The 15,699-nt window shown below is 59.8% G+C and overlaps 1 protein-coding gene across 1 annotated transcript in view; it reads right to left on the bottom strand.

The window, feature by feature from the left end:
* Positions 1-13,448, bottom strand: part of LOC134137571 (1-phosphatidylinositol 4,5-bisphosphate phosphodiesterase gamma-1-like) — a 30,630-nt gene extending 17,182 nt beyond the window's left edge. The window contains exons 1-7 of the mRNA XM_062570705.1: positions 12,551-13,448; positions 5,839-5,988; positions 5,510-5,603; positions 5,339-5,386; positions 4,165-4,249; positions 3,840-3,920; positions 3,712-3,743 (exon numbers count right to left, since the gene is read on the bottom strand). Coding sequence (XP_062426689.1) covers positions 3,712-3,743; positions 3,840-3,920; positions 4,165-4,249; positions 5,339-5,386; positions 5,510-5,603; positions 5,839-5,988; positions 12,551-12,770 — 710 coding nt within the window. The 5' untranslated portion in view covers positions 12,771-13,448. The remainder of the gene's footprint in view (positions 1-3,711; positions 3,744-3,839; positions 3,921-4,164; positions 4,250-5,338; positions 5,387-5,509; positions 5,604-5,838; positions 5,989-12,550) is intronic.
* Between the last annotated feature and the right edge of the window lie 2,251 nt (positions 13,449-15,699).

The following is a 15,699-nucleotide window of genomic DNA, read 5'->3' as shown; positions in this document are numbered from 1 at the left end:
CTCACATCCCCCCTCACATCCCCTCACATCCCCCTCACATCCCCCTCACATCCCCACTCACATCCCCCTCACATCCCCCTCACTTCCCCACTCACATCCCCCCTCACATCCCCTCATATCCCCCTCACATCCCCCTCACATCCCCCCTCACATCCCCCTCACATCCCCCTCACATCCCCCTCACATCCCCCCTCACTTCCCACTCACATCCCCCTCACATCCCCTCATATCCCCCTCACATCCCCTCACATCCCCCCTCACATCCCCTCACATCCCCCTCACATCCCCTCACTTCCCCCTCACATCCCCCTCACATCCCCCCTCACATCCCCACTCACATCCCCTCACATCCCCCTCACATCCCCCTCACATCCCCTCACATCCCACTCACATCCCCCTCACATCCCCCTCACTTCCCCACTCACATCCCCTCACATCCCCCTCACATCCCCCTCACATCCCCCTCACATCCCCCTCACATCCCCACTCACATCCCCCCTCAGGTCCCCCCTCACTTCCCCTCACATCCCCTCACATCCCCCTCACATCCCCCTCACATCCCACTCACATCCCCACTCACATCCCCCCTCACATCCCCACTCACATCCCCCCTCACTTCCCCCTCACATCCCACTCACATCCCCTCACATCCCCCCTCACATCTCACTCACATCCCCCCTCACATCCCCACTCACATCCCCTCACATCCCCCCTCACATCCCCCTCACTTCCCCTCACATCCCCACTCACATCCCCTCACATCCCCCTCACATCCCCCTCACATCTCACTCACATCCCCCTCACATCCCTCACATCCCCCCTCACATCCCCCCTCACTTCCCCCTCACATCCCACTCACATCCCCTCACATCCCCCCTCACTTCCCCCCTCACATCCCCCTCACATCCCCTTCACATCCCCCCTCACATCCCCCCTCACATCCCCACTCACATCCCCTCACATCCCCCTCACATCCCCTCACATCCCCCCTCACTTCCCCACTCACATCCCCTCACGTCCCCCCTCACATCCCCCTCACATCCCCCCTCACATCCCCCCTCACTCCCCTCACATCCCCCTCACATCCCACTCACATCCCCCCTCACTTCCCCACTCACATCCCCTCACATCCCCCCTCACATCCCCCCTCACATCCCCTCACATCCCCCTCACATCCCCACTCACATCCCCCTCACATCCCCCTCACTTCCCCACTCACATCCCCCTCACATCCCCTCATATCCCCCTCACATCCCCCTCACATCCCCCCTCACATCCCCTCACATCCCCCCTCACATCCCCCTCACATCCCCTCACATCCCCCTCACATCCCCCCTCACATCCCCTCACATCCCCCTCACATCCCCTCACATCCCCCTCACATCCCCCCTCACATCCCCCTCACATCCCCCTCACATCCCCCCTCACTTCCCCTCACATCCCCCCTCACATCCCCTCATATCCCCCTCACATCCCCCTCACATCCCCCCTCACATCCCCTCACATCCCCCTCACATCCCCCTCACATCCCACTCACATCCCCCTCACATCCCCCTCACATCCCCACTCACATCCCCTCACATCCCCCCTCACATCCCCCCTCACATCCCCCTCACATCCCACTCACATCCCACTCACATCCCCCCTCACTTCCCCACTCACATCCCTCACATCCCCCCTCACATCCCCCTCACATCCCCCTCACATCCCCCTCACATCCCCACTCACATCCCCCCTCAGGTCCCCCCTCACTTCCCCCTCACATCCCCCTCACATCCCCCTCACATCCCCCTCACATCCCCCCTCACATCCCCCTCACATCCCACTCACATCCCCCTCACATCCCCCCTCACTTCCCCACTCACATCCCCTCACATCCCCCCTCACATCCCCCTCACATCCCCCTCACATCCCCACTCACATCCCCCTCAGGTCCCCCCTCACTTCCCCTCACATTCCCCTCACATCCCACTCACATCCCCACTCACATCCCCGCTCACATCCCCCCTCACATCCCCCTCACATCCCCTCATATCCCCCCTCACATCCCCCCTCACATCCCCACTCACATCCCCCCTCACATCCCCCTCACATCCCACTCACATCCCCACTCACATCCCCGCTCACATCCCCCCGCACTTCCCCACTCACATCCCCTCACATCCCCCTCACATCCCCCCTCACATCCCCTCACATCCCACTCACATCCCCCCTCACATCCCCCCTCACATCCCCCCTCACTTCCCCTCACATCCCCACTCACATCCCCTCACATCCCCCTCACATCCCCCCTCACATCCCCCCTCACTTCCCCCTCACATCCCCACTCACATCCCCTCACATCCCCCCTCACATCCCCCCTCACATCCCACTCACATCCCCCCTCACATCCCCCCTCACATCCCCTCACATCCCCCCTCACATCCCCCGCACATCCCACTCACATCCCCACTCACATCCCCGCTCACATCCCCCCTCACATCCCCCTCACATCCCCCTCACATCCCACTCACATCCCCCCTCACATCCCCACTCCCATCCCCCTCACATCCCACTCACATCCCCCTCACATCCCCACTCACATCCCCCTCACATCCCCCCTCACTTCCCCCCTCACATCCCCTCACATCCCCACTCACATCCCCCCTCACATCCCCCCTCACATCCCACTCACATCCCCACTCACATCCCCGCTCACATCCCCCGTCACTTCCCCACTCACATCCCCTCACATCCCCCCTCACATCCCCCTCACATCCCCCCTCACATCCCTCACATTCCCCCTCACATCCCCTCACATCCCCACTCACATCCCCCCTCACATCCCCCCTCACATCCCACTCACATCCCCACTCACATCCCCACTCACATCCCCCTCACATCCCCCCTCACATCCCCCCTCACATTCCCCTCACATCCCCTCACATCCCCACTCACATCCCCCCTCACATCCCCTCAAATCCCACTAATATCCGCCCTCACATCCCCACTCACGTCCCCCCTCACATCCCTCTCACATACTCCCTCACATCCCTCGCATCCCCACTCACATCCCCCCCTCACATCCCTACTCACATCCCCCTCACGTCTCCTCACATCCCCACTCACATCCCACTCACATCCACCCTCACATCCCCTCACATCCCACTCACATCCCACTCACATATCCCCTCACATCCCCTCACATCCCACTCACATCCCCTCACATCCCCACTCACATCCCCCCTAACATCCCCACTCACATTCCCACTCACATCCCACTCACATCCCCTCACATCCCCACTCACATCCCCACTCACATCCCACTCACATCCACCCTCACATCCCCTCACATCCCACTCACATCCCACTCACATATCCCCTCACATCCCCTCACATCCCCGCTCACATCCCCCCTCACATTCCCACTCACATCCCACTCACATCCCCACTCACATCCCCCTCACATCCCCTCACATCCCCACTCACATCCCCTCAGTTCTCCCTCACCTCTCCTCTCCCTCCCTCCTCGCCGACCCTATCTCCCCCCTGCCCTTTTCCGTGGTGTCCCGTTACCCCCGAGTCAGGAGAGCCAATGCAGGGGACACCGCATGGTGCTCACTCTCTTGTAGCCCTCTGCTCCTCCCTTCGCTCTGCCCCCCATGCCGTCCCCCCATGCCCTGCGGCGTCAGAGGGGTCCCCGAGCGCCGCGGAGCCCCTGGGTCCTCACCGCAAGGGAAGGAGAGCTCCAGCTGCTCGATAACCTACAAGGCAAAGCGGACACTAGGTTTTGCTGCCTGGGGGCTGGCTGCCACCAGCTGAGGACACTCGGTCGGACTGGCCGTGGCCGTGTCTCTTACCGACTTCTGCATGTCGAACATCAGGTTTTTGTAGAACTGGATGAAGTGGGAGAAAGTCATCTCACTCCTGGCTTCCACCTCCTGTTGTGCCAGGAATAGAGGGTGGCATGTGAGAGTGCAGCTGGCACGAGGGACCACAGTCGGAGGGTGGCTGGGCACCGAGGCACGCGGCAGGAGAGCAGTCTGCACCTCAAGACACCGTGGGGATGCCCCACAGGAGCCTGCTCCAGCGTCCCACCCATGTCCCCATGACGGTGCGGAGTCCTCCTTCCCCGCATCGCTGTGCTGTGTGGCTGAGTGGCCAGGGCACCCGAGGGGGCCTTACCACGAGCTTGTCCCGCAGGAACCTCATGTTGGGCACGCGGTAGTTCACCTGGGGTAGCATGGCCTTCAAGTCCTTCACTGTGATGCTGCAGGACAGTGAGCAGGCATCAGGGCACTGGCCAGATCCTGCAGGACCTTCAAGGGACCCTCAAGGTCTGGGCAGAGGACAGATGCTCCCTGGATGGGTTTCTACGCTGGGCCTGGAGCCCTCATGGTATTCCAAATCTCTACAGATCCCTCCAATGTCCCCTGATCCCCCAGACTCCCCTGATCTCCCCAACTCCCCATTCACCCTGACACCCTGCTTCCCAGTCCTTCCCATTTTCCTCAGCTCCCTGATCCCCCCAGTCTCTCTTGACTCCCCCAATCTCTCCAATTTCCTCTGACCCTGCAGTCATCTCTGGCCTCCAATACTCTCTAACTGCCTCAGTCTCCCTACTCTCCCTTGACCTCTGTGCTCCAGCACTTTTCCAGCCTCACCAGCTCAGCACCCTCTGCTCAATCCCTTCCAAGGGGTGAGGATGCTGGTGAGGCCGAAGGCTAGCCAAGACCACCTGGGCAGTCCTGTGGCACACAGCCTCTGCACCGGGGTTTTCTGCACACACCACCTTGCTGCTTGAGGCCTGCAGTGTCATCCAGGCTGTAGGCCATGGACCTGGGGACTGCAGCAAAACAGCCAGCCCTAAAATACCAGCAATTAGTTCCTGAATATTCTGAGGGAGAAGAAAAACAGCTTTGGGGGTCAGCACTATTGCCAAGCACTATTGCTTACAGCATTCCTCACAGCTGCTGCCTTAAAATCCCTCTCGGACTGGCAAGGCACTATTGAATTTGCCCCAGAAGCACTTTTTTTTGCCTTTTCTCCTTGTAGTTAACATTGGATTGGTGTGATTATGAGAGCCCTGAGCAGACAGTTGGGAAGAGGAAGTACATCCAGGTGCTCCAAGCTGGCTTGTCCCCATCTGGAGGCAATGGTAGCCCATCCCCATGTTTACAGTCTTGCCTTGGGTTTTTTAGTTTCTCAGGGAGACATTTATGGGGTGCATTAATGGACCATCCACTTTCCTCCTTGTGCTGGTGGAAAAACTGTGTGCAGACTGTGGAGCTGGTGGGCACCAGGACAATTAAGTCCCTGCAGTCCCTTTCAGCTCCACCAGGATCTGCTGGTGGCTCACCTGCCTTCCCGCGACCTGTCCATAGCATCAAACTGTTTCCGCAGCCACCTGAGGAAGGAAGGAAGACATGGAGCTCAGCCTGGGGGATCAAACCCTAGGGGTGTTCTTCTCCCTAGACCCCTGTATGGGGCATCAGGGAGCAGCACCACTGGGCCAGAGGTCTCTCCTCACCTCTCAATCTGTAGCGGAGTCTGGGCTTTCTGGGTATCTGCCACCAGCCAATTGAGGCCAGTTATCCACAGGTTGATGTCTTCCTCACAGAAAGCTGGAGGAGAAAGAGGAGAGCAGTGAGGCTGGGATGGGGAGAGATGAGCAGAAATGGGGCAAGGGCAGTGCTGGGTAAGGCCAGGATGCTTCATCACAGGTATTGCTAACCCAGCCCTGGGGGCAGATACCCCAAAAGCAGAGACCTCTCCTGGCCTCTCCCCATTGCCATATCCCAGGCCAAGGGATGGAGATGGATGAGAAAACGTGAGGCTGGTAGGAAAGAAGCCACAAACCAGCCACGCTGAGTGTCCGCAGCCTGAAGTCCATCCCATAGAGGATGATGAAGCACATGGTGAAGTCGAGCTTGCGAGCATCCTCTGGGTAGCGTTCAAAGTCTCGTGAGTTCTTCCCCAGGCGGATCTCCTTTATCTCCCGAATGTCAACTGCAGGAAGAGAAGGACATGCGACTGTCCCCTTCGACCCTGCCACCCGAGTGGGTGACAGAAGGACAGGGGGCTGTGGCAGCGCCAGGACACCCACGCACTTGGGGCTCTGGGATGCTGTTGGGAAGTGGGATGCTGCCGGTGGAGAGGATGCAAAGGGGGATGCTCTAGGATGGGGGGCAGCAATAGGGTGGCTGGCACATGGGTAAAAGGGGGACATCAGTGAGGTATAGAAACCATGGGACAGGATGGTCTGGCACCCATGGGGCAGGACCTTGGCCCTTCACGATGCCACTGGCATCAACATCTGGGGTAGGAAACAGTGGAGCACAGAGGGAGCTGGGTTCAAGGGAAAGGAGCCTGGTGCAATGTGCAGGGAAGAGCCACAGCATGTGCACAGGGTCCAAGGAGAAAGGGAAGAGACAGAAAGGGAGAAAAAGAAAGAAAGAGGTATATATAGAGAAAGGTGAAAAAGGAAAAAGGGAAATGAGGAAAAAAAGGAAAGGGAAAGGGAAAAGGAAAGGGAAAGGGAAAGAAAGAAGAAAGGAAGGAGGGAGAAAAAAAGAAAGAAAGTAGAAAAAGAGAGGAGAAAACTAGGGAAGGGAAGGGAAGGGAAGGGAAGAGAAGGGAAGGGAAGGGAAGGGAAGGGAAGGGAAGAAAAATGGAAAAAGATTTTGTGGGTGAAGGAGGAGGGACTCATATGAAGGAGCAAGGAAGGCTCCTGTCAAGTTGTCCAAGGTCGGAGAGATGCCCACACAGAGCCAGCACAGCATGGTAGAGCACAGCACGGCACAACACAACACAGGACAACATCTCCGCAGCCCTGCAGCAGCACGTCCACTAGTGTGACAGCACCACGGGTGCCGTATGTCTTCTGGAGAGCTGTGTCCCCAGAATGGGCCATCCCTGCGGCACTGCCCACTCGTACATGATGGCACCATAGATGGCACATGTCCTCTGGGGAGCCATGTCCTCAAGACAGAGCATCCCCATGGCACTGCCCATGGGTGCATGGTGGCACCATGGGTGCCACATGTTCTCTGGGGAGCAGTGTCCCCAGAATGAAGTGTCCCCATGGCACTGCCCATGGGTGCATGATGGCACCATGGGTGCCACATGTCCTCTGGGGAGCCATGACACTGCGTGTGGGTGCATGATGGCACCACCAGTGCTGCACGTCCTCCAGGGAGCCACGTCCCTGCGACCCGGCAGCAAGGCATCCCCGCGCACAGCTGACCGGTCGGGTGCTGCTCGGCGTGCTTCGTCCAAGCTCTGCGCGGTCCCGCCAGCACACCTCCGGGCGCTCTCGCTCGCCTGCTCTGCTCTAAGGCAAATCCTGCTCCGGGACAGTCTGAGCTCATCGTTTAATTGAAGACATCTGCCCAAAGGTGGCAATTTCGAACCCTGGGAGCCTCGACCGCAGGGCGTTGCTTTCCTGCCCGCCCTGCACTCTCATTATCCTCGCTATATAAAGTCCCCGCCGGCGGGGCAGGAAGGCTGGATTTCCGGAGCGGACTCTTCCTCAGGGCTGCGACACTGGAGGATATTTCCAGCCGTTGGTTTTACAGAGCAGGCCCATCCCACTGTGCTGGACAGTGGCAGCATAATAATAATAATAATACGAATATGAATATTAGTAATAGTAGCCAATGCGGGCCCCCTTCGACAGGGCATCCCCCCGAGCAGCTCTGCTCCCCGGGGAGCGAGGGCCGAGGGCCGCCGCCACCGGAAAGCGCTTTGTTCAGCCAAGGCCGAGCTAACGAACTTGCGTTCGTGGCGCAGGTTATTGTGATGCAGGAAATGGGTCATTTCCCGGAGAATTTCCAGAAATGCTCCGGCTGGGTTTCCTACGCCGGTGGTGGGGAAGGGCACAGGGGTGCAGGACCGACCGAGGGCTGCTCCCAGGCGCTGATGCTCGGGGCCGTCTGCCAGCTCTGGAAATGTTCCCCCGTCGCGAGGCACCAACTTCTGCCTAGGCAAAAGTGGGAGAAGGAAAGGCCGAGCGCATGGAGGAATAAGGGATAGGGGAAAAAATCAAGCTGCTTTAGCAGGCTGAGTGAAAGACGTGGCAAGCAAGGATGGGGAGTCGAGTAGTTTTGCTTGGAGGAAGGGCTCCAGAAAACTCCGGCGACTTTATAAAACCTTCTCTCGCTGCCTGCGTGCAAGGCACCTTTCCAGACACCAGAGAGGTATTTTATCACTTTACAGCGAACTGATGCATGGAGGAGTTTGCATCTGCGCGTGCACTTTTTCTTTGGAAACAGGCCACAGGCAGGGAAACAAAATCCACCTATGTCATTGCCATACCCGGCACATGACCCCCGTGCCGGGGCTGCTCCAGGCTGTACTGCAGTCTCAGAGCAAGCCCGCGCTCGTGCCTTGAGTGTGGACGGGCAGATACTTGGGACCGACTGCAGGCTGGAGGATGGCGGCTCATCGGCCGGACCTGCCCGCCCGCAGAGGCAGAGCCTTCTCCTGGCACGGGAGAGGGGTGAGAAGCTGGTGCCTGGCAGCTCCTGGGGCTCTGCTGATGCTCAGAGGTACCCTCCGAGGGGAACTAGTCTGCACATCCCACCTAGGGAAAGAAAACCATCCCCACGGCCCGGTGCTGCCAGCATCTGGCCTCAGACGAAGACTCTGGGCGCTGCGAAGACTAAAACGCCTGTCGAGACGAGCCACGGGCGAGGGAGCGGAGCTGGAAGGCGCGTGCGGCACAATACAACGCATTGGCGGCTTCCTGGAAACAACATCTGCAGCGGATTTGCAGCGATCATGTCAGAACTATGTCTCCAAACTCCTCCCCGCATTGTCTCAGGGGTCCCGGCTATTAAAACACTCTGGAATCCAGTTCCAGCTGCAAAAATCCCTTTTCCCTTCTAACGCAAAGGGAGCATCGAGCATGTTACAAAAAGCACTTTAAATACGTGGGCAGCGTGGCCTGCGTGGGAAGGTAATGTAGGGCCAGCTGCGAGAAGCAGCCTGGCCTGCAGCTTTGATCGGCACTACGGGCGCCCGGGCGCTTCCTTCACGCATTAGGAGAAAAGCGAAGCAAAGCGGCCAGGAGGGAATTGCCGTGCTCGGAAATCGCGCTGCCCTCGGGCAGAGCCCCCGGGGCGACATGCGCCGCCTCCCCCCAGGTTCGCCTCGGTTTCCTTCCCCTCTCGCAGGACGCTGGAGGGCCCCGGGGACGCTGCTCGGACCCCCCTCCTGTAGCAGGGGTTGCACCCCGGTGGGCTCCCTTGTGCTGTTGTGAAGCCAATTTCAGACCCCAAATGAAACATTTCCTGCCCGTCCAGCGGCGTTAAACCACATCTGTATTTTCTCCTCCTCCCCAGATGGTCCTATGTATAATTGAGTGAGGATGGAGGTGCAAGTTTCGATTCGCCATCGCCGTTGCAAAACCCCAGTAATCCTTCCTGGTGTGCCAGGGCTCACCCTGTGGGGTGTTTCTCCCACCACGGGCTGCAAACAGCCTCTCCGAGATGCCCAGGAGTGGGGCAGGGGAAGGAAACGACTTAAAACCCGGGCTCTGAAGCCGGGCCGGGCCCTGCTAGCCAAGCCAGCCTTCGCGAGGTGCTCTCCCACCGCAGCCCAGGAGATTTTCCAAGCAGAGATTGGAAACTGCTCTATTTTTAGCGAGGGTTTTCCTGTGCCCTTTCTCCACACCATGAGACGAGAAAAGGCCTGCTTCTCCCTACACTGCGCACGCCAAAGCCTTCTCTGCTCCAGCCGAGTGTCTGTGCACGGCCGCTGCTTGCTGCTCACCCTTGGGCCTGCCCCACTGCCTTCACTCCTATTTTTTTTTTTTTAATTTCTTGCAAAGATCCCTTTCTGGCAGTTTTCAGGGAGCTGCTAAATCTCCTCCTCGCCGTGGGCTCCTGGGGGACAGGGTCTGCCAAGGGCACCCGGCTGAAAACCTTTTGGGTGGGAAGAGTTTCATTTTGGGAGCAATGCAGGAGACCACGTGAGCTTGGCTCCTCGCTAGCTTAGCTCCTAATCTTGGCTGCTGCCCCAGCCAGCGTTTTGGAGCGTCTCCTTGCCGTTCGGTGGAAAGAGACCCCTTGGCGCGAACGGGTGCAAGGACACGTGCCTATCGTGCCGTTAACGAACCGTGAAATTAGCCTCTGCCAGCACGGGGGCTTCCCTAGGAGAGCCGATATCCCAGCCCTGCTCCTGCCGGCCCCGTAACAGAGACATCACCGCTCACGGCCGCCCTGTTAATCCCCTCTCAAGCCGCTCGCCTCTTTGAAGGGAGGATTTAAAACAGCCTGGGCAGGCGGGAGGTCGGGCAGCAGGGCAGGAGCGAGCCCCCGGGGCAAGGATGGGTGCATTTCGCCAGCCCCAGTGGTGCTGGTGGGACGTCCCGTCGGCTTGCCATGGGGTGAACCCACGGTCCCAGCGCCCCAGTAAAACTCCCCCTGCCCTGGGAAAAGCTTTCTGTGGGATGAGAGAGAGGAATTCTGTCACTTCCAGAGAGATTTTCCTTTTTTCCCCTCCCGGATGACCTAAGAGGATGCTCACTAGGTCCCAAACGGTGATTTGGGCCATCGCACGGGACAAGTCAGACCCGGAGGATGCCGGCTGGGCCCAGAGGCCGGGATGCTCGTGCACTGCGAGCCCGCGGCGGAGGGAAAAACAACCACCGAAACCCTGACCAAGCCCTGCACAAATAAAAGCAAGAGCAGGAAACATGTTATTTCCATGAGCGGAGCATGAGCTTTCTGTCTACGGGGGCCGCAGGGGCCCAGGCAGCAAGTTGGGGACGGGCAGGCTGATGTCCTCGCTCCCTGGTGGCCTTGGGCTCGCTGCCCTTGGTTTAGAGGAGGTGCCCTGCCCGGCTGCAGCAGCTGCCAGTGCTGGGGCTCATCCCAAACGCGGTCAGTGCCAGCAGGACCGCATTGCCAGCCTCGGTGCATCACACCGCCTCTCCGAAAAAGCCCGCTGGGTGCCCCGGCCTTCCTCCCCTTGCCTTTCCCTCCTCCTCCTGCTCCGTGCACGAAGCTCCTCCGCGGCACGGCGAGGGGATGTGCTCCCCCGGCGGGTTCGCGGCGAGTTTGCCTCCTGCGCCAAGCACGTACGGGCAAGCGCGGATCCTGCAACCTTGCAGCTACAGCTCGCGGGCCGGTCCTGGCGCCGGCCCTCCGCACCGCCGCGCGGGCGGCACGCGGGACTTGCAGGCCAGGGTGAAAGCCTTCCCGGCTTCACCGCGCCGGGATTTCGCTCCACCGCGCACATCTGGCAGCACAAAAGTTAGCTGTGCTTTGGAAAATTGAGGCCTAAATCTCTCCGTTTTGGCAACTTGGGTTAAAAGCGTGCCCCACCGGCCCAGCGACGCCCGCCCTGTGCTTTGCACGGGAGAAGCATTGCGGGCCCGTAGCAACATTTTGCAATGCCCCAGATGACTACTAGAAGACATCACAAGCCGAAAACCCCCTGGCAAAAGCCACCTCTATCTACCATCTTCCAAAAACTCCAGGGAAGCTTCTGCCTTTGTCCAAGAGAAAAGATGGATCGGAACTGGTTTCCTGTCCGTGCAGGGCTTATTTGTACAGCTCTGTGTGACCTCCCCGCTTGCATTTTTTAATCCACTGGCTATTTTTGGCTGAACTGAAGAGGAAGTGCAAGCCTCAAGGTAACAACTTTCTACATAGCAAAAATACAGAGCTGGGCACAGTGCAGAGCCCCTACCAAAGCCTGGCTGGAGGAGAAACTGCAGCAGGCACCGACAGCCTACTAGACACCCGTGAATCCACAACTAATTTTTTTTTTTTTTTTTTTATGGATGGCCATGCTTAAGTGGGGAGTTCTCAAGTCCAGCTCAGATGCCACCTAAATTTTGCGTTGAAAGCACGCACTGGGATGGTCTGGCTGCTCCTCGGGCTCCGCGCGGGCTCGCGCAGCTGGCACGCGGCGGCGGCCCGGGTTTACCCCCCAGGCCCGGCACATCGCGCTGGCTCTGCCGGGACGGCGTGGGGTTTACGGCAGCCCCACGGAGCCCACGGGGCGCCAAGGGGGGGGAGCGGGGGCGCGGCAGCCTCGCGGGGCTCGGCGTCGTGGAAAGAAACGGCAGAACGGAGCGGTTCCCCCGAGCTCACCCCGGGAAACGGGGAAAAGCGGGTCGAGCCAGGACGTTCGTCGGGGAGTTGTGTTCACCTTGGCATTGCCCACCAGCCGGGGTCTCCCCACGAGGCGACCGCGACCCACAGCTCGGCCGCCTGTTGCATCCGGGCCGCCGCGGCACCCCAGCCCGTGGCCGGCTGCCCCGCGGGAGCCGCGAGTGCCCCGGGAGCCAGCCGAGGAGGGCGCTGGGCGCTGATTAAAAGCCATCTCCATCGCCTCGTTGCAACTTGTCGTTGCTGAAACAGCAGCGTCCGCCCAGCCTGTCCGGTGCCCGGTGACGGGGAGTCACCGACCGAGCGTGCCAGGGAGGAGGACGTGAGCGTCGCTCGGCGCCCACCCGCTCCGGCTGCTTTCTCCTCCGACGTTTGTGCCGGGCACCTGGGGAACGGCACCAGCTGCCGGCTGCATCCCACGGCCTCTTCCACCGCCCGCGGATACTCACTGTCGCCCTCCACCTTCTCGGGCGTGCGGCTCCAGATGATCTGCCGGGTCTCCAGCTTCACCTGGAAGGTCCTTCGCTCCGGCCGCTGCGACTTCTTCTGGTAGAACAAGGTGAGGACGGTGCCCATCTCCAGGCAGCGGAGGATCCTGCCCATGTCACCCGCCTCCATCCTGCCCTCCTCCAGAAACCCATTGACGCCGTTGAGCCTGGACGCGGACATCTTCAGCGCGTGGCCATCGCTCGGCGGAGCCGCAGAGCCGGGGCTGTGTCACGCATGAGGGCGCCAGCCCCGGCGGAGCGAAAAGGCAAAATCCGCCCCGCGGCTTTTCACCGGCGGCTTCCCTCCGCCGCGGCGGCCGCGCGTCCTGGCGGGGCCGGGGAGGAAGGGGTGGGCTCGGGTGATCCCGCTGCGGGTGAGTCCGGCTCCCGTTAGCACCCGGCGGTGGGAGGAGATGGGCAGCGTCGGCGACACGGCCTTTCAAATCAAGAGCTGGAGGAGGGGAAAAAAAAGAAAGAAAAAAAAATATCCCAGCCAGCGCAGGCCTCCGGAGCCCCTTTGCGTCAGTAGGAGGATGGTAAAAGCCCCCTCGCGAGGCAGAAAATCAAAAACGCCCCCCGACGCGCTGCGGGCCAGGGCCGACGGCTCCCACCGCCTCCGTCCCCCGCCGGACAGGACGGGACGGGATGGGACGGGACGGGACAGCCCCCAGGGAGCCCGGCTCGCCGGGGGCCCAAGGGCGCCCTGGCCTCGGCCGGCTCGCCGGGGCGGGGGGCGGGGGGCTGCCGGTCGCCCTGGGGGCGGGAGGTGGACGACGAGGTTTCGGGGCGAAGGGGCTGGGGAAGGGGGCTGCCAGCCTCGCCGCTCGCGGCCCCGCTCCGCCGCTTAATTTGGGGCTGATGAAATGGACGCCCAGAGGAAACTGCAATCACACATGGCCGGAAAGAGATCAGAAAGGAATTTAAAAAAAAAAATGCAGGATCTTGGGGAAAGAAAAAAAAAAATCCAGAGCCGCTGAAAAGGCGGATGAGGGTGACATCTAGAGGAAGCCAGCCCCGGCTCGGCGGAGATTCGGGGGGCTCCGCAGGCCCCGGCGCCCAGCTTTGAGGGCAGCTGTGCCCCGAGCGGGGCACCCTGGGGAGACCCCGGCTGCGCTCGGGGACGGGCTGGGCGCTGGGGCGGCCTCGGGTCTGGAAAAGGGAGATTGCACCGGGGGCTGGAAGGGCAGCTGAGGGGCTGCGGAGGGTGCAGGGGCCACCTGGATGCGGGCGAGGAGGGTGTTTTTCCAGGATGGCACTGCCAAATTAACCCCTCGCGTCCACGTTTCGTCCCTCTGCTGCCCACGGGCCGGGCGCCGGCCGGCGAAGACCTGCCGGTGCGATGGGGGCTGCAGCCCTGCGCTTCCGAAGGGGCGAAGCAGACAGCTCGGGGGCACAGCAGCCCCTTAAAGGGGGGAAAGTAGGCAGGTCTAGGGGCAAAGCAGCCCTCTGGTCGGTGGCAAATGCTCACCCACCCGCTGCCCACCGCACACCCTGGGCCGGCTTCATCCGCTGGTTTATCCGGAGAGGAGACGCTTTCACCGGCTTTCCAGATGTCCTTGCTTTCCCGGGAAGTGTGTCGGCTCTGTTTAATCCCCAGGTTTCCCTCTCTCCATAGCCGTACGCTGCTCCCTCTTGCTTTTATTGCTGGGAATGATCTCATGTAAAAATAACCCATGAATTTGGGGTTCATGCCAGAGTTAGGCCCGTGGAGAAGAGCGACACTGATTTCCATCGTACAGTCCACAGCTGCCGGTCTCAGTGTCTGTGGATTTAACTGCAGCCCAACCCCGTTTGTATGGCAAGATCTGCAAAGGTCTTGGTGGCCCCGAGCCAGTTCTTGCTGTTAAACAATATGTGTCTTTATATGGGATAAACAATATGTGTGTTTAGCTTGATTAACAGGCTTGTTAAAGAAGCCCTTCCCATGGCAGAGGGTCTCTATGCCAAGTCCTTCTCACCTGTCTTCTCCTCCTGTTCCCCAGGGTCTCAGCACAGCCTTTGGGTTGTCACTCATTTCACCTTGGTTTGGTGTTTTTGCTGCCCGTGCCACAAGCTGCACCGTGAGCGGCTCTGGACTGGCATCACCCGGCATTTTGCACCACTTTGGAGCAAATGCTCTGGCAAGGCGAGTGTACAGTCATGGTTCCACAGCGCTGAGCCTCTTCTCACTGGCAGCAAGACACACACTGCTAAGAGGCTTTCCTGCATCCCAGCATCAGACATTGTCCATAATAGCTATCTCTGGTCAAATATCCCCAGTGCAAAAGAGAGGGATGCGGCTATGATATGGCTTTGATGCCTCCAAGTCTGCGTCTTGGTTTTGTTCCAGGTTTCCTCATCCCTTGGGGATTGCTGACCCCATTTCCAGTCACCTTTGGGTGTTTCTTTCTCATTTCAGGATAGGACATGTGCCAGTGGTCAAATCTTACTGCATTATGCAGCTGGTCCCTGCAGGACCAGGGTGATGAACCCAGCTCAACTCCAAGGCATCCGAGAGAGCGTCATTAATGTCTGCAGGGCCTGGAGAGGTATTAAGAATGGTCCATTTTGGGTACATGAGGTTCATGCATCTCTCTCCACCCAAGGAGCCATGCAAGGCTCATCAACATCTCTGTTTCGAGGCTTTGTGCTGTTGCCCCCTTCCATCTGCTCGATAAGTCTCTTTGGGACAATGTTGCCCTGAATCTGCCAGCGGGAAGGTGGTGAAGCATCATCTCCTGGCTCCAAGCATCCCATCCCAGTGGCTCCCTCCCCAAGAGGCCACATGTGCTAGGCCACTGTAATGTCAACTGAAGTGATTAGGTCGCAGCCAGATGGTGCCATGAAGTTGCTGGAGGGACTGCTGGTCCGGGCTGCATGGCCTTGCTGAGGTCAGGACAAGGTCATCCTCTCGACGTCACGCACCAGGCCATCAGTTATATGGGACTGGCTCCCAGCACACCCCTGCATTGCACAGGGCAGACCACGGGTGATCACAGAATCATAGAATCGCTGTAAGGTTGGAAGGGACCTCTGGAGATCACCTAGTCCAACCCCTCTGCTCAGCAGGGTCACCTAGAGCATGTTAGACAGGGTTGCATCCAGGCGGGCCTTGAAGGGCTTGGGCAGGC

Source organism: Rhea pennata, chromosome 2 (genome assembly GCF_028389875.1).
Source record: "Rhea pennata isolate bPtePen1 chromosome 2, bPtePen1.pri, whole genome shotgun sequence".
NCBI classification, from domain to species: Eukaryota; Metazoa; Chordata; class Aves; order Rheiformes; family Rheidae; genus Rhea; species Rhea pennata.
Note: the sequence above shows the minus strand (reverse complement) of the source record. Positions and strands in the feature narration are given on the sequence as shown.